General features: G+C 50.4%; 4 protein-coding genes across 4 annotated transcripts; 2 read left to right on the plus strand and 2 right to left on the minus strand.

Annotated features, from left to right (window-relative positions):
- Positions 1-1233: 1233 nt before the first annotated feature.
- Positions 1234-2350, minus strand: EJ05DRAFT_165145 (ras-domain-containing protein). The gene is made up of 2 exons (XM_033739445.1): positions 2137-2350; positions 1234-2083 (listed from the first exon to the last, which is right to left on the minus strand). Exons 1-2 carry the CDS (start codon positions 2212-2214, stop codon positions 1424-1426), a joined length of 738 nt encoding a protein of 245 aa, XP_033596038.1. The 5' UTR covers positions 2215-2350; the 3' UTR covers positions 1234-1423.
- Positions 2351-8366: 6016 nt separating this feature from the next.
- EJ05DRAFT_165243 (uncharacterized protein) lies at positions 8367-9829 on the minus strand. Its single transcript, XM_033739446.1, has 2 exons — positions 9753-9829; positions 8367-9699 (listed from the first exon to the last, which is right to left on the minus strand). The coding sequence occupies exons 1-2, from the start codon at positions 9758-9760 to the stop codon at positions 8553-8555; spliced, it is 1155 nt and encodes a 384-aa protein (XP_033596039.1). The 5' UTR covers positions 9761-9829; the 3' UTR covers positions 8367-8552.
- Positions 9830-9967: 138 nt separating this feature from the next.
- On the plus strand, positions 9968-11669 carry EJ05DRAFT_514556 (uncharacterized protein). Its single transcript, XM_033748538.1, has 3 exons — positions 9968-10183; positions 10238-11200; positions 11249-11669. The coding sequence occupies exons 1-3, from the start codon at positions 10045-10047 to the stop codon at positions 11536-11538; spliced, it is 1392 nt and encodes a 463-aa protein (XP_033596040.1). The 5' UTR covers positions 9968-10044; the 3' UTR covers positions 11539-11669.
- A 551-nt stretch (positions 11670-12220) lies between these two features.
- Positions 12221-16747, plus strand: EJ05DRAFT_494741 (uncharacterized protein; the record flags this gene model as incomplete). Its single annotated transcript, XM_033746209.1, has 6 exons — positions 12221-12920; positions 12968-13500; positions 13551-14235; positions 14281-15051; positions 15109-16388; positions 16448-16747. The coding sequence occupies 6 exons, from the start codon at positions 12221-12223 to the stop codon at positions 16745-16747; spliced, it is 4269 nt and encodes a 1422-aa protein (XP_033596041.1).
- Positions 16748-17131: the final 384 nt, after the last annotated feature.

Genomic DNA, 17131 nt, shown 5'->3' on the forward strand with positions numbered 1-17131 from the left:
CTGTTGTTGTCTGTTGTTGTCTGTTGTTGTCTGTTGTTGTCTGTTGTTGTCTGTTGTTGTCTGTTGTTGTCTGTTGTTGTCTGTTGTTGTCTGTTATTGTCTATTACTGTTTATATATACATACATAGTAGGTGAGTAAGTGAGTTGGCATACATGTATATATATCATCTTATATGAGTGCAAGTGCAAGTGCAAGTACAAGTGCAAGTGTGTTAAGTGTGTTAAGTGTGAGCGTAAGTGTAGGTGTGTTAAGTATAAGTGCAAGTGTGTCCCAGAGACTCTGTCGAAAACATCGTCACGTGGGACTATATATATTTATATACATGTATATGTCTTGAAAGTACCAAGCGCGAGGCATGCATGCACAATGGACAAAGTCTGACAGGTCGTCCAACAGGTTCTTCAACAGGGTCTTTGTACGACTATTATTAGAGCTAATTAAAAAGTGTTTTATGGCTGGCGCGCGCGTCCGGCTGGGAGTGAGACAAGACGGATAGTGCAAGTCTCGAGTTGTGCGGCCGGGCTTGTGTCTTGACAACAACCAAGGCAAAAATTATGGACAAAATGCAGTCATGTGTAGTGTAGAAGAACAAACAAAAAAACCACTTGGTACACTGTTGTACTCCAACTCCTGCTCGAAACGAGGACAAGGTTGCTTGCTTGTCGTTACACAAAATCCACACAAAAAACCGCTTATGGCCCCCATTTCCAAGACTCGTTCGTGCGTCACGTCAAAACATCATCGTTTTCCAGCCATGCATGAATCAAACAGTCACGTTTCCTCCCCCGCCCCTGCTATGCGCTTTTGCATGGCGTGAATGCCAAATGACTCCATATGTAGATTGATAAATCCTAGATTGCAACATACGATGGGCGTAATTATGTGCAAGATATTTTGAAGAATGTGTAAAGGACATTCAGACGGCCGAAAATGCCGCCGTCAAAGGTAAGCGACCACAAGATGCCGTGCCAGTGGGTATTTTCCAAAAGAGAAGGATGCCAGGGACAGCGTCCAGAATAAGATGTGATGCAATGCCAATCCATGGTCTATGATTCGTTGGCGCGGGACTTTTGAGTAAGAAAACCCCATCAGATGCAGAAGACGGAAGGCCGGGAGGCTGATACGAAGTGGCGCTGATGCGCAAGGTGGGTGTGGGTGTCCAGCGCGTAGAGTAATGGTTCGCCGGTATAGCACCGCAGTGAAATTGTTCCAGGACGCCAGTTTTGGGGTGGATATGAAAACAGGCTCGTAAGACCTGAATCCATATATCCGGTGAGAGTATGAGGCACTTCGCGGGTTACTGTAAGCGCCAGTTTGGCTTGGTCTTTCTAGTAAAAGTATGCCAAGACGAGAGGGAGTTGCATGTGTGTCCTGCGAGCGTTGAGGGTTCAGAGTGTCGCGGCATGCCGTCACACCTTCCGCTCATAGTATAACACATTTTGAGCTACTCTTACTTCTCCTGGAGCGGTCGCCACCGAATGAGTCTGCTGATGCGTAATTGCTTTTCTTGCCTCCGTGGCCATGGCTCTTTGGCTTGTGAGATTTGTAACCATCCGAACGTCCAGAGCTAGTGTGTCTTTGGCTGCGTAACTGACGAACAACATCGTAGAATGCTTTTTCAACATTCACGCAGTTCTTGGCCGAGGCTTCAACAAAAGCGCAACCAAGATCTCGAGCCATGGCACTGCCTTCTTGTGTTGATACCTCCCTTTCCGTAACACGGTCGCATTTGTTACCAACTAACATGACAGGCGCTGGCCCAAAGGAGCTCGAACCAGGGGCAGTGGCACTAAGTGGAGATCCGGGGTAGGTGGGCGAACTGGACAGTGATGATTCCTTCACTCGCTGTATCTGAGAATGAAATCTCTGGATCCGAGCAAAAGAGGCCCTCGAGGAGATACTATATACCAGCACAAAGCCTTCACCATCTCTGATCCATTGATCTCTGAGAGCAGTGTATTCTTCTTGGCCAGCGGTATCGAGCACTTCCAGCATGCACGATTGACCATCGATCTGGACTTGTTTGCGGTAGGAATCTTCAATTGTTGGGTCATACGTTTCCACGAAATGGTTGAGACACAACTATAGGCGGGGTTAGTTCGGTACCAGATACCGTGTTAATTTGTGGAGCGCACCTGGATTGTCAAAGCGGTTTTGCCTACGCCTCCGTCACCCAACACCACAAGCTTGTACAGAGTCATTTTCCCCGCCATGATGGCTATGTAATGTAGTAGTAAGTAGGGACTATCGTGAATTTCAGATAGCTGTATGTATAGTTGTAGAAATAGAAGCACTCGCAGCCAGCGGCGGAAGTGATCAGAATGGGCGAGGTAACAGAGAGGGGTGCACCCGGCACGCCACGTAGTAGGCTTCTCGAGTTGCTCGAAGTAAGACGTAAGGTATGTACGGAGACGGGATCGAGTGGTGAGAACAGGAAGAAGGCCAAGCAGGATGTGGAGGAAGCGACGAGACACTGGATAAGAAGATGGACAAGACCAGTGGCAGCAGTGATATGGAGGGAGAGAGAGGCAACAGCAGAGAAAAGGAAAAGGTTCTCTCGTGTGTCAAGTCCGGAGCCGCGGCGCAGGAGAGTCAGGGTCGGACGGACGGGTTTGTGAGTACGGGTTGTGAGAGTGGCTGAGTAGCAATGGTAGTGTTCAGGTGGTTGGACGGAGGTAGTACAGGTAGCTCTGCTATGACACTGAACAGTGGCGGCGCTTGTGTTTACGAAGAACAGCGAATGAGTAGTCGTAGTAGTCGTAATAGTAGTAGATTGGAAGAATTGACTGACGGAGGACCGAAGAGGAGAGCAGAGGGAGGAGGGGAGGGGGGATGAGACGAGACGAGAGGAAGAGGTTGAGAGAGGGAGGAAGAGGAGGAGTAGGAGCAGCGCGAGAGCGAAGCAAAAATGGATGTTTGTGCGGGACGAGCGGCGAGGGATGAAAGTGGTGGCAGAAGTGTGTGTGGTAAGTTAGTGGTAGTAGTGGTTGAGGTAGTGGTAGTGGTGGTGGTGGTGGTGGTGGTGGTGGTAGCAGTAGTAGTAGTGGTAGTGGTAGTGATAATAGTGGGAATTGTGGTAGTGGCCGACGGGTTGTGGTGGTGGTGGTGGTGATGTGAGGTACTGTCTAGTGGATAAGTGGCCGGTGCGTAGTGCGTGGTGCGCGGTGTGCGGTGCGTGGTGCGTGCAGACGGTGCCCAGGTGGTATGGGTGATGCGCGTGGTACTAAGCTGAGAATGGGATGAAGAGCTGCTGGGGGAGTACAGGGCCACAGGTGCCGCCATCACGGGCTGGAGGGCTGAAAGGCTGAGGGAGTTGAGGGGGGGGCTTGAAGGGGGATGAGGGGGCAAGCTCGGGCAGGGCAAGGGCAGGAGGACATGGCAAGGCAGGGCAGGGCAAGGCCGCCAACGCAGCCCGCGAGCGAGGGCTGTCCGGGCGCTGGGATGCTGCGTTAAGCTGGTCGCCAGGGCGGTGCACAAAGAAGTCTCCCCCGCCCGGAACAGAGATAATTAGTCGCAGTGACAACATCAACACATACAGGGCCAGCTCAAGCATGAGAAAAGGCACCAGCATAGAAAAGTAGTATTGCCATTACTGCCTTACTACCAGCGAGCAGACTAGGATGATTCGAGGCTCATGATAAAAAGGGGGGAAGTGATTGTTTACTGCGTGTGCTGTGTGGCTGTAAGAAACAATTGTGGGCCGTGACTGGCGGCGGTGGATGTGCGCAGGACCAGGGCGGATGTCCCTTGGTATACCTGGAGTGGTATGTAATATACCCAGGCCGGATTGGGATCTCCCTGCACCGTGTCCGAAACTCGCGTGTCTGGCTGTTCCACCCAGCACACGTGTGGCCCACGTGAAAGTGCCAGTGGAAGTGCAAAGCGAGCGCCCTCGGATCACCATAACCATCATCACCACCACCACCACCATCGTCAATCCTGGCTAGGAGCTATAGCAGCTAGATGCATGTCCGATAGATGCGGTGGCCAAGCCTATGCAATGTTGTGCCATATATTCATGTCCAGTAACAGATCAGCAGCAAATGGACATGAGAATGGCTTCTGTAGCACACTTTACACTGTAGACACTTCAGGACTTCAGGAGCAAGACACAGTGCATGGCTTCCCATCCCATCATCCATCCCCATCACTCCAATCCACATGTTCCGTGTCAGCAGCTCCAGTTCCCTCAAAGTCTAAAAGGCTCACCTAAGACCTTGCACTGTTGCAGAGAGGACGTGGGGGTGTAAACGGTCCAGTCTCCTTTTTGGGCCCTTGCCCCTTTTGGGTCTTAGGTCTATAGCAGCTTGGAATCAGTCCAATGTAAATAGCTCCATCAGCCGTCTAACACCATTCTTATCAAGTGTCCACTCTCCATTCACACAGGGATCCGTATCAGTTTGCTGGACCATAGCACCGGAGCGGCCTGGTACCCACTGTCGAAGCGCCAGACGCCAGAGCGTTAAAGTCATGAATCTTGAATTTGGAGTTTTGACAATGATGATGCTGATGATGATGGTGATACTGCCGATGACGATGACGATGACGATACGTTGTGGCGTCTTCTCGTCTCTTTTCTCCCTCGCCTCTCCGGTTCTCCTGCAGTCTCCACATCCCAAAAGCCCCGGCGGACTCTACTATGACTAGTCGTAATTCTCCCGGAACCTAATACGTGCCGTCCGCCATCTCCCAAGTCATTTGTTGATTACTGCGCTGTCTCAACGACGAACTCGCAGTCACTGGTCGATGCTCATACTTGCCGATGCTGAAACTTCATCCCAGATCCTGTGTCTTTAATCTTACCGCGTCGAAGCATCGAGAACGTAAGGGAATGAGACCGATATTGATGCATGCCTATCTACACCTTAGACGCGGCCCACTACCACTTCGGCCGGCCCTGCATGCATCTCACAGACTCCTACCATCACGCTGGCTCGGCCACTCATTTCCGAGATGCCATAATTCAAGGAGCACAACAGCATACAATTGTTCCCTGCAGCCTCGATACTTCTCTGGCTCGGGCGCAATGTGGAAAAACCGCGCATCCGCTGCCATCCAGGCTGTTCCTTTTGGCATTTTATCCATCAATTGCCGGTGACAATGCAATGTATGACACAGGTCATCCCTAGCGTCTAGGCCTTTAAATGCTCGGCAGAGCATTAGCAAGGTAGGATCGTGCTCCACGGAGCGAACGCGAATACAACCAACTTACTGGCCGTTGGATGGCGGGGGGAGCAGCAAAATGGTCCATCTGCAGCGTGGCAATGGCAACATGCATAATGCAGACATCGTCCAGGAAACATCTTCATATACTGATACAGATGCCTAATACGTACAGCATATGCCGCATTGGCATGGATGCCGCTGCCTGTTGGTCAACGGTTTGCCGTGCTTTCTACACATATCAACAAATTCCTCGAGCCACTCCCCCCGCGCCGCTAATTTCCCCCCCAAATCCTCCTATCACTGTGCCAGGATTCGTCCTCTTTTGTTATTTTCTGGGCGCACTCGAGATATTATCCCACGTGCTTTTGCTTCCATTGGACTAGACCAAATCGCTTGATAGTCCACGTCCGTCTCGGTGAGCACGATCGCGCCAGCACCCTGGCGGGACGGGTCGCTTTCACGGCCTCGCCCATGTGAGATTATAGGCCACCACTAGGTATTACATCGTACACACATACCTCCTTAATCGTACTAGTCGGATGGCTTGATGATTATCACGGCCCGTCAGTCATCATCCTCACCTTCACGGTCCACGTTATAGTGGATTATTTGGTCCGTATGAGACCGGCAAACAGCACACGACACGGAGGGTATACGTCCGGACCAGCAGAACTCCACTTCCTTTATCCACCTTGACGGGGCCCATTCAATGTCCCGACTTGTTGGTCACACTAACCGATCGTGCCTCTATTGTGACCGGCAACTTGGGAATGACTCTCGGGCAGACCTGGGACGTTCTGGACTTGCTTGGATGTTCTTTGCAATCGAGGACAAACATGTTGAATAGGCAGACATCGAGCCGAAAGCGACTTTGAAGGCGTTGTGACGGCGTAGACCTCTCTCTACATCTATCATGAATACGTCACTAGAAATGCTCTCTACCATATGGACCCGACCGGTGATATACTGCGTGCGGCGCGACTATTGCAACGTCAATACCGAGGTAGGTGCCCGCTGGACCATGGTACGTAGATGCATTGACCCAAGCAGGAGAGAATGTTGTGTAGGAAAATGCAGCATGCATCATGCATACCTACCTGCGCCCGTCCAAGACTTTGCAAGGCAATAGGCATGCTCAACACAATTCAACTGCTTTCCTATTACATGATCCACTATCAGGCAGGGCCCCAGTGTCGGGACCCATTACCCTACATGGCGACCGTTCAACTCGTACGTTCATAATGCCGTGTGGTCTGAACGGTGAGCACAGTCCCCTGTCGCTTCTTGCGTCCAGAGCGTTTCGAGACCACATGTGGCTGGAGGGAAGCGAAGACAGGACTGCCGGCATCAAGCAATCATCGTGTCGTACAAGTGTGGGCCTCCTTCGTTTATCACGTTGCATTTTTGCAATTGCTCGGGGTCACAGTAATCATGGAGCGCCCAAGTGGGTTATATCCCTGGACGTCAACGATGGTTCTGTCAGCAGCAGCAGCCGATATTAGGGACGTTCTATTCATAATCCTGGCCTTCTCATGCAGTGCACCTTCAACAGAGGCAGCCAACGCTCAGATGTCACACCACGAGCAAGGGACGCTCGCAGCACGGTTTGTACACGTGACCTTCCAGCGCCCGCCTTTGAAAATGATTCGGTCCTTTCTCATATTTGATTGCTGTGTAGAATGTTTAATTAAATATTTCCCAAGCACAACAATCACAAAAGTCCCATCACTTAGTTGCAAGCGGGTGTGACCCGCAACCGTGCGCCTCATGGCACATCTCAAAACCACATATAGGCCCTTGCAGACATTGGGGTTCTTCAAGACAGCAGAGGCTATGCTGCTGGCTCAAGCTTTGCTGCGTCTCATTTCTGATCAGGTCGTCGTCCAGAAAGCTCATCGAACGTGACATGTAATGCAGCAACCTGTAATTCACGACGTGGCAAGTTGCCTTAAGGTATGCCAAGCCTTCTCACTTCTTCACTAGGTATGCAACAATGCAGAAGTCAGTGCTTGACAGCTATAGCCAAGACTTGTTATGCATGGCGTTGTGCTACTGTTTGCAGCACCTCTGGCATCATGACTGCGCGGTAAGTCCATGATCCGCGATCCAAGATCCCAATGATTGAAGCAGAGTACACCGTTAACCAGTAGTACAAGAAGCGCAGGGCTGAAGCTACATGGTGGTGCGTCCAACCTACCTCAGTGAAAGATCGTCGACCTGGCCCCACCAGCAATGACAATGTCACTCCGGAGGTCTTGATCTTCCATAGTTGGGCAAAAACGTCTGTACGACATGAGCCGCATTTCTCCGGCCTGCATACACAACGACCGGAAGCCACGAAGCCGTCTTACACATATCAGAACCCGGACATCCTGTATACCTTTTGAGTGCCCGCGGAACCTTCCGTATTTGACGTCCCAAACCTCGGCACAATGACTGTGCTTTGCGCCGAGAGAGCATGCCATTCATCTCTCCGTCAAAACAGTTCTCACTACCAGCACCCCTTCAATAAACGTCGACAGCCTTGCGTTTTCAGCATCAGCTTTGCCACAGGATGCTCTTTACCCACGTGGCCGATCGTCAGTATCACCCACTTTGAACCCAAGCCATTCTATATTGAACACAAACAAGTCGTTTTGCGTAATGGTATCGATAAACCCTGATATCTTCAACTTCCGGATACAGAGCTGCCGTTACATCGACGTGGACTGCGCTAAATAGAAGAGATGATGTATGGTGCTGTATAGATGAATTCGTTGCGCCCGGAGATGCGCTGTCACTCTGTACTCCTTGGGCTGCTGGTATGAGCGTGCTCTCAAAAAGGGAATTGGACAACGGGAGTCGCCGCTTGCCATGCCACTCCGCGGGCCGCGACGCCAGACCGGAAGGTAGACATGGATGCTACAGTATGGATTATTATTGTAGAAACTGTGCTTGTGGAAGAAGTAGGACACTGCCGCCTGGGCGTTTGCAATACGCCTTTGCGTTAAGTCAAGTGTCCACAAGGGATTGAAGGCTTACACCGCTGCCCATATTGGTGGGCATTGACGCCAGGCCCAGCTAGAAGCACGGCAGGAAGCGAAAGTAGTTGCTGTTCTTGCATATATAATTGTGATTGTGACGCACTTGCATGTCATCACCTCGTTGCGCCACCAACTGATCCACGAACGCCCGCAAATGCAGTGACCAATTTGTGGCTGCGCTACCCAGCCACGTGGAGCGTGGAGCGCGTTATGCGTAACAATGGACTAATGGGGCTCTGAGCGCAGTAATGTATCAAGTGAAGTGAAGGGGGCGGATAATCGAGATCTAGAGAGGAGGTGGACGTTACATGGCGGTCGAAAGCGTGTTCTAGTACTTAGCCGTGTTGAGACAGACGTAATAATCATCCATAATGATGGGAATTGGAAGTCCTGTCCCGATGTCTAGGTCGCTCTCTGCTGTATCTCCGCCCGTGATCTCGACTTCGGCTGCGATGATGGCGGCGACGAGAGGACTTATGCCGCTCATGTTCGGTGGTCCTACATCTAGGGCTCCTATCTCTGTATTCACGATGCTTCGACGCCTTATATCGTCGTTCGTGGGAATCGTTGGGGTCGTCCTGTGTGGCATCAAGGCGAAAGCCGTCAAGACTCCGGCTTCTTGAACGGGAGCGTCGACTCTTGTGCTTTCTTTGACTTTTTGCAGTGGCCCTCAACTCTATATCCTCCTTTTCCCTTTGTTCTACCCAGCTCTGTCTATCCTTTTCCACTTGCTTGAGCTGCACCTGAGCTTTTTTCATGAAGGCCAGGGGGTCATTTGACACCACCCTTGATGCATCTCGTGATTTCCGGTTCGGATCAGGCCGACCCCATACGTTCTTGGACGACTCTTCTTCTGCTGATATGGCAACACCGACAGCACCAGAATCCCCCTGAGTGGCGTGTACTAATTTGGTGCCTGAAGCATACCAAGGTCCCTTGTCCAGCGCCTTGCCTCTCCCTTCAGCATCAGAAAACCGCATACTGTTGGCTTGCTCAGCCTCTTGTTTCTTCTTGCGCTTCTCTTCGGCAATCTCGGCTTCTTTCTGGGCTTTGCGAACCTCTTTCTCATCAACAGCAAACAGGTTCATGTGGCCCTTCGGATCATACAACTGGGCGTTTTTCATCATTTTATTCCTTGATGCGTCATCTGTAACCGTCTCTCTAGCTGCATCAGCGTCCTCTCGCTTGGCCCTCGCCAGCCTGATGTCTCGATCTGTGTCATCCTCGCCTGCAAGCTTCCTCTTCTTCCTCTCTCGTCCACTTGAGCCCTCTACTATCCGGTGTACATCTTGTGGCTTATCGTGATTTCTGAAGTCGGGGGCGGGTGGTGGTGTTGGCGTTCGCGGAGGGGTCACGCCACGTAGTATCGCAAGTCGTTTCGCAGCATCATGCTCTTGCATAATCCTATCAACCTCCTCCTCATGTGCTGCTGCGATCGCCTCATCGCGCTTAACGCGCTCGATGTTGTCTGTGTTATAGACATTCCAAGATTTCTTGCCGAGTAGATGGCTGTTGGCACCATCAGCGATAATGCTAGCAGGGAAGATATGAGGGAGGCATACAGAGGCATATTGTGCGGACTTGCACTTGCATTCACTTCCAGATTCGTATAGATGATGCTCGGGCGCGAAGTTCCATTGTGCTCTTACAAAGCTATCTGCAGCGAGTAGTCACGAACAGTTGAAGACCCGGGAAGTGGGTCCGCATCCTTGTCCTAGCGCCCGGCGCGTCAAATCCCGTCCAACGCGACGCGTAGCAGCTATACATCCCCGCCAAACTGTCGGCCCTACACCCAAGGTTCAACAAACCATTATTCCGCCTTATTCTTACCCTTACGCGTGGACTCCTGTAATCATGTCAGTGGGTCACCCAGATACGAAGACGAGGAGCAACCAGCTCCGACAAGAATTGAAAGACTGGGAAAAGCACTTTGCAGCAGCCAATGCAGGCCGGAAAGCTAGCAGAGATGATATCAAAGGCTGCCCTGACATTGGTACATATATTCTATCCCCGGCTCTATCGAACCTACTGACAGATCGAATCATAGCGGCGAAATACAAAGAGTATAACAAACTCAGAGACATCCTCTCTGGCAAGCCTGTTCTGCCACAATCGCCTGTAGCTCCGAACAAACGCAAGTCAGTCGACAACAGCGTTGTAACCCCATCGAAACGCCGTGCTATACCCGCGACCCCATCGAGAGACCGTAGATTCAATGTTGGGACTCCATCGAAAGTCACTAAACTCAATCTCACCGGCACGCCGTCAATGAAGCTGGCCACACCGTCGATCTCGCGGGTCATAATCGGGCCAACTCCACAGAGGAATGGAGTTGCGATCGGACTATTTGACATGCTGACATCGGCATCACCCCCGAAGGCTGAACGTACCGTGTTTGAAGAACTTCAGGTCAATGTGCCTCAGACCCCGAGCCGAAAGCAACATACCTTCCAAGATGAGCCGTGTTCGATTGGGAGATATAAAGGCAGTAGGACCCCCATGTCTGACGGTAAAAAGTTCTTTTTCGACAAGTACATCGCAACGCCGATGAAAAGGAAGAGAGAGGAAGATATTGAAGAGACGTCTGAGCATCACTCGACTCCCACATTCTTGCGCCGCAACACCTCTTTCAACGCAATACCAGAAGAGGAAGAGGATACATCTCCGCGAAATGCGCCCTGGAAGAAGACTGGACTGGTCAGGAGTCTCAGCAGTATGATTAGAGGACTAAAAGAACGCAAAGAAGAGGATAGAAGGCAAGAGCACCAAAGAGAGGAGGACCGACTTGACCAAGAGCTGGAGCTGTTAAGAGAGATGGAAGCCGAGGAGGCTGGTGTCGAGTATAGACCCTTGAAGAAGCCAAAGGTCCTTGTCCAAGACAGTCAGGCTACCGAGATGCCCCTGGGACCGGATCAACCTACTGATTCGGAGGAAGACGATAATTTGGAGCGGCAACCCCTCAGGATATGGAAGAAGAAAGGCCAAAAGAGACAAACGAGACGAGTCAACAGTAAGTGTAGTGCTCAATCGAGTGAGATTTTTTGACTAACTCATTCAGTGCGGCCAAATCGTCTGAAGCCGTCTGCGGCCCCTGAAATCGATCAAGAATCCTCGGACGACGAAGCAGCTGTTCCCGACACCCAACCCGGTGGGGGACTGCCTGATCCCCCCATTGATCATGTAACACCGGAAGATGGAACCAAGGTCACAGAAGTGAAGGAAAATGCAGGAAAGAAGGTACTTCGAAAGGTAACAGAACATGTCCACGCAAATTATCGGCGACTCAAGATCAAGAGTAAAAATACCAAAGGGAAGGGGAAAGGTAGCTTCGGTCGTGGTAGACGATAGCTACTGTTCTCACGATAAACATGTCTATCTGATATCCAAACCTATTTGCTTTAGGGACCAACAGACTGTACCCATTCTAGTAAACTAATAGGCTGTTCTCCCTCGATCCATGGATCGCGGGTGTATAAGTGAAGCACTAAGCCAAGAATCGCGCTACGTCATTGGCGGAGAACTTTTAGTGTCCGCTGCTCTGCCTATAATTAGTGTAAACGGGACCGAGAGTGTGAGCACGAGCACTATGTTGAAGCCTACTCTGGGGCTGCTTCAGTGAAAACCCTCCAGAGCGCGTAGCGGTAGTTGACGGATTAAAGTTTGTACTGGGCTCATGAACATGCCCTGTGCTGCCTAGAGCTAGCTCTATCTATTGGTATCTTCACAGCCGTCAGCCACCGAGTCGGTCCGCTGGCCTAGAGAGCTGTCACGGGTGATCCGCGAGCTCTGAGAACGACACGCTCTAGCTTCTAATTTGTCTCAACCCACCGACATCAACAGATGACCATGTGATAACGCACTGTTCTCTTTGTCGCTGTTGCAGCTGTTCTTGGTCTTGGACTGTATCTTTGTGACTTTGTACTGCCTCCGACACCTTGCAAAATAGCAGAGTACCGATGCGTCACCCTCTCTCTGATCGAATCCACCCTACACACGATTTCCACCGACTCCATCGATATATATATACAAGATGTCCTCCGAAGATGGGCTCCGAGCCCAAACAGGTCGCAAGCTCACAAAAAGACGGAAGGATTTCCGCCGGGTGTCTTTGGACATTCCCGAAAAATTCAAGGATGGCGCAGATATAGAAGAGGATGCCAGTGCTGCTCCAAAGGGCCAAGAGACTTGGACCATGAACCAATCCTTGTTTTCTATGATCGCGAAGACCGGTTCACAAGCGGATCTACACACACCCCTGGAGGAAGTCGCCTCGAGTGACAGCGATGGGGAGCATGAAGGTCGACTGAAAAGTAGAAAGAGAGGAGATGCTGCACAATATATGTCGCCACCACGACATACTTCTGCCAGCTTTGCAAACAGACATAGAAGGAAGATCTCAGACAGTAAGCTGTTGAAATCGCTACCAAGACTGAGGACTAGGAGGGAAGCACGAGATGCATCGAACGACCAAGATATGTCCACTTCCCAGATCCTTCCGCCCAAACCAGCACAAGTCACAGCATCGCGGCCGTCGAGAGAGTCAGCACTACTAGATACACGTCCGACACATATACATGATAGCGACGAAGCGGGTCCCAGCAGGCCAACAGCGAGCAGGCGGGGTCGCCATGAGAGCCTCAGTGAGACATCAGAGAGTAGCCCGCCGCCAACCTTAGCCCAGAGGCTACAAGATATTTTTGAGTTTGAGGAGCTAGAAGAGGTCATCTCTCGTACGTATTATCAACATGTCAACGCCTGCAAAAACTGATAACAATAGAATACCCATGCTGGTTAATCCAAAGCGTTCTCCTCCAAGGATACCTTTACATCACGCAGAAGCATATATGTTTCTACGCATACCTCAACCGCAAAGATCCTGGAAAATCCGGTTATATTGCGAAACTTGGACGCTCCAAGTATAACAGATATTGGTTTGTGTTAAAAGGGGATGTATTGGCATACTACAATAATACCTCAGACCTCTACTTTCCGCGAAACAGGATCAACCTCAGCCACGCTATATCCGCTTCGATCATTGATCAGAAGGACAAGGACAAAGAGGCTACAAGCTTTGTCGTTGAAACAGAGGGTCGCAACTACACATTCAAGGCCGATAGTGCAACCAGCGCTTTGGACTGGGTCCGCGCAATACAGAAAGTTATATTCCGAACACGCAATGATGGGGGCAGTGTCAAGATATCGATTCCTTTGCAGAACGTTTGGGACATAGAAGAAAACCCTTTGATGGATTTTGCCGATTCTATCAAAATCAGGGTCATCGACAACGGCGAAACTTACGCCATGGACGAAGTAAACCAGTTCGTCAGATATCTGCGTAAAACTTTGCTAATATTTTGTAGTACTTCTTCTCATTTTCAGGCTCCGCCGAAGATGTCTTGAACATCTTGCGCATCCTGATCCCGGATAATGACCCGTCTGTGGACGGTAGGAGCAGCACTTGTAGTCCTCGTGTCAGCTCCAGTGTTCGTCCGAAGCATCTTGACGTCAAAACAGATACTGAACGGTCTGTGAGTCCAGGCGATGCATCACCATTACGGGAAAATGTCAAAGCAACTCTGTCACCTCGCCCGCCTGTGAACCTAAAAGGATCTAGCCCAAGAATTAGTATGGAGTCGAGCCGATCGAGTCTGGACATGAGAAGACGTAGCACAGACATTACCAGAACTTTTCAGAAGACCAATTCTGACAGAGGACGAACAAGCTTCACGATGAACAGAAGCTCAAGCTATGGTGGTGATGGCGTTCGACGTGGAGACAAGTCACCGTTATCACCAAAAATCAACGAATCATCTGCCTCCGCGAGCACTTCTCTTGACCAGGTTGAAACAGAGTCATCTGCAGCGATTCAGTCCCTGGACGACACGAACGCATCTGCTAGTCAGATTTTGAATCGCACGGATGTCTTCCACCGTCCAACAATCCAAAATTCCTCTGGTCAACTGGACACCGAGAAAGACAGGATGTGTCAATCTCAAGAAACGGCACGATCTGTCCGTGACAATAAGCGATCCCCTCTTCCAACAGGTGAAATGAGAAAAGTATATAAGCAACGTGCCACCGAGAGATTAGTGGGCGATGACGATGATAGTGATCAACAGAACTCTAAGATGAGAGACTCTGATACTTCTGCGATACAAAACATTGTACAAGCTGGATCTTACCCCCTGCAGAAGGCATCCGGCCTTCTTGGCAATCTCAAAAGCCGTTCCAAGCGTATGAGCAAGGTGCTTTCAACAGAAACCATGGGCTATTACGAGAAAGTAGCCGGCATGTGGGCGGGTGGACGGAAGCACTATCATACTGCAGAAGGACTTTCACCAGACGACCAGATCCGAAGTGCCCAGGAAGATGCAGATGCCGTGGTTGATGCAGAGCGCTTCCGAGAACATTTTGCACTACCCCCAACTGAGGAACTTCAATCAACGTTTTTCGGCTCCTTGCAACGAGTGATACCGATGTATGGCAAGATTTACATCAGTGATCGCCATTTCTGCTTTCGTAGTATGCTGCCAACAACGAGAACGAAGCTGATTCTTCCGCTAAAAGACATCGAAACCGTCGAGAAAGAGAAAGGTTTCCGGCTCAGTTACTATGGTTTAGTCATAGTAATTCGAGGATTTGAAGAGGTCTTCTTCGAGTTTGCGAAAGCCGAATTACGAGATGAGTGCACTGTTACGACCTTGAGGCAATTGGAAAATGTTCGCTTCATGACGAATTCGCAGTCGCTTCACCAGGAAGACGTCACGATTGAAGAGCAGGCTAAAGCAGAGCATGATCTTTTACAGGAAGCTCGAGCTGAACCGATTCCACAATCCGCTCCAATTGATGCTCCTGACACAGGTATGTTGAATCCACTTTTATGCCACGTCCAATGAACTAACCAGAAACCTACTCTAGATCCCGAAAAGATGCCTCTTATCTTTGACGACCTCGGTGGGTCTTACGTTGACTTCAAGCCTTCAGAATCTCTCAAAATCACTTGCCTGACTATTGGCTCCCGGGGAGATGTCCAGCCTTATATCGCCTTTTGCAAAGGACTTCTTGCTGAAGGACACAAACCTAAAATTGTCACCCATGCAGAGTTCGAGCATGCTGTACGCGAGCAAGGCATCGACTTTGCCCCAGTCGCGGGTGACCCGGCGGAGCTCATGCGAATCTGCATCGAGAATGGCATGTTTACTTACTCATTCATCCGAGAAGCCTCCGAAAAGTTTCGCGGCTGGATCGATGGCCTACTTGCGACAGCTTGGGAAGCCTGCCAGGGATCTGATATTCTAATTGAGAGCCCCAGTGCTATGGCTGGAATACACATAGCAGAGGCCTTACGCATTCCTTACTTCCGCGCTTTTGGCATGACGTGGACACGGACCCGCGCATATCCTCATGCATTCTTCGTACCAGGTCGCAGAATGGGCGGTAACTGGAACAGCTGGTCCTACTCTGTATTCGATAAGTTCTTTTGGGGCGGTATTTCAGGCCAAGTGAATCACTGGAGGAGGAACACCCTCAAGCTTCCCAAGACTGGCTTAGGCAAGATGAAACCCGACAGACGACCTTTCATGTACTTTGTTTCGCCGTCGGTCATGCCGCCACCGCTGGACTGGCCCGACTGGATTCGTGTTACGGGATACTGGTTTCTCGATACGAACAACGACTATGTGCCACCACAAGATCTTGTTGACTTTCTAGCGAAAGCTCGTAAAGATAAAAAGAAGATTGTGTACATCGGTTTTGGCTCAATAGTGGTCGACGATCCTGCGGCTATGACCAAGACGGTCGTCGATGCAGTTCTCAAAGCAGATGTGCGCTGTGTTCTATCCAAGGGCTGGTCAGACCGACTCGACAAGAAGGATGCGGCCAAGCCCGAATTGCCCCTCCCCTCTGATATCTTCCAAATAAAGGAAGCACCCCACGACTGGTTATTCAAACAGGTTGATGCAGCAGTACATCACGGCGGCAGCGGTACTACAGGTGCAAGTCTGCGCGCAGGGATCCCTACCGTCATCAAACCTTTCTTCGGTGACCAGTTCTTCTATGGTATGCGCGTTGAGAATCTCAATGTTGGCGTATGTATCGAAAAAATCAATACAACCGTACTCGGGCGAGCAATATGGACGGCGACGAATGACCAGCGGATGATAGACAAGGCAGCTTTGCTAGGGGAGAAGATTCGAAAAGTATATCATGCCGCAGTCTTCACTCACCTCAATTGTATGCTCATACTGACTCTTCACAGGAAAGTGGCGTTCAAACTGCGATTCAGACGATGTATCGTGAGCTCGAACGAGCACGCACCTTCATTCCAAAGGACGAATCCCCCGATGTTGGCTATGCCTCTGCACACCCCGACCCGACCGAAGATAATGAAGATTGGACTCTTGTTGATGACGAAGATGCATGTCTGGATACTGAGACCGCTGCCGCGACAGGGTATCTCAAGTATTCAGAGCAGGCGCTTGCACGTGCAGGTGGAAGCAGCGCGATGGCACTGGGAAGCATGGTGCTCAGAGGTGCCGGTGTTAGTGGTAAGCGATGATTATCAGTGCGAGTATTGATTGACTTATTACGTTGTCTGCGAGTAAAGAGGTGGATTTAATAAATCCATGTGAGTCTCTGAGCCCGCTTTGGGGGACTCAAGGCTTGACTAGAGTCAGTGGCTCTAGCGCGAACTGCAGCATTTCATCCACCTGGTGGTGGCTATTCAATCGCCATTTTGGAATGGAGATACATCAGCGGGCGTTCTATGTGTTTTGCGCCAGATGATCACCGTTTTTCTCATATATCAGACTGCCATTTCGCACGACATCTAGATTTCTCTATAATAATGATCCAGTCTTGTTCGCAAAAGGAATTCTCCGCGAGGTAGATAGTGTTTGGATGAGTCTCATGTCATATAATAGATAGAGTATGATCAAGATGG

Source organism: Pseudovirgaria hyperparasitica, assembly GCF_010093815.1.
Source record: "Pseudovirgaria hyperparasitica strain CBS 121739 unplaced genomic scaffold EJ05scaffold_19, whole genome shotgun sequence".
NCBI classification, from domain to species: Eukaryota; Fungi; Ascomycota; class Dothideomycetes; order Acrospermales; family Acrospermaceae; genus Pseudovirgaria; species Pseudovirgaria hyperparasitica.

What these genes read in the sequence shown, in the direction of transcription:
- EJ05DRAFT_165145 (XM_033739445.1), bottom strand. Translation starts at nt 2,214, where the DNA reads ATGGCGGGGAAAATGACTCTGTACAAGCTTGTGGTGTTGGGTGACGGA. An exon ending in AAACCGCTTTGACAATCCAG is followed by an intron (nt 2,084 to 2,136) that starts GTGCGCTCCACA and finishes CCCCGCCTATAG; the next exon opens with TTGTGTCTCAACCATTTCGT.
- EJ05DRAFT_514556 (XM_033748538.1), top strand. Translation starts at nt 10,045, where the DNA reads ATGTCAGTGGGTCACCCAGATACGAAGACGAGGAGCAACCAGCTCCGA. An exon ending in CAAAGGCTGCCCTGACATTG is followed by an intron (nt 10,184 to 10,237) that starts GTACATATATTC and finishes ATCGAATCATAG; the next exon opens with CGGCGAAATACAAAGAGTAT. An exon ending in ACAAACGAGACGAGTCAACA is followed by an intron (nt 11,201 to 11,248) that starts GTAAGTGTAGTG and finishes TAACTCATTCAG; the next exon opens with TGCGGCCAAATCGTCTGAAG.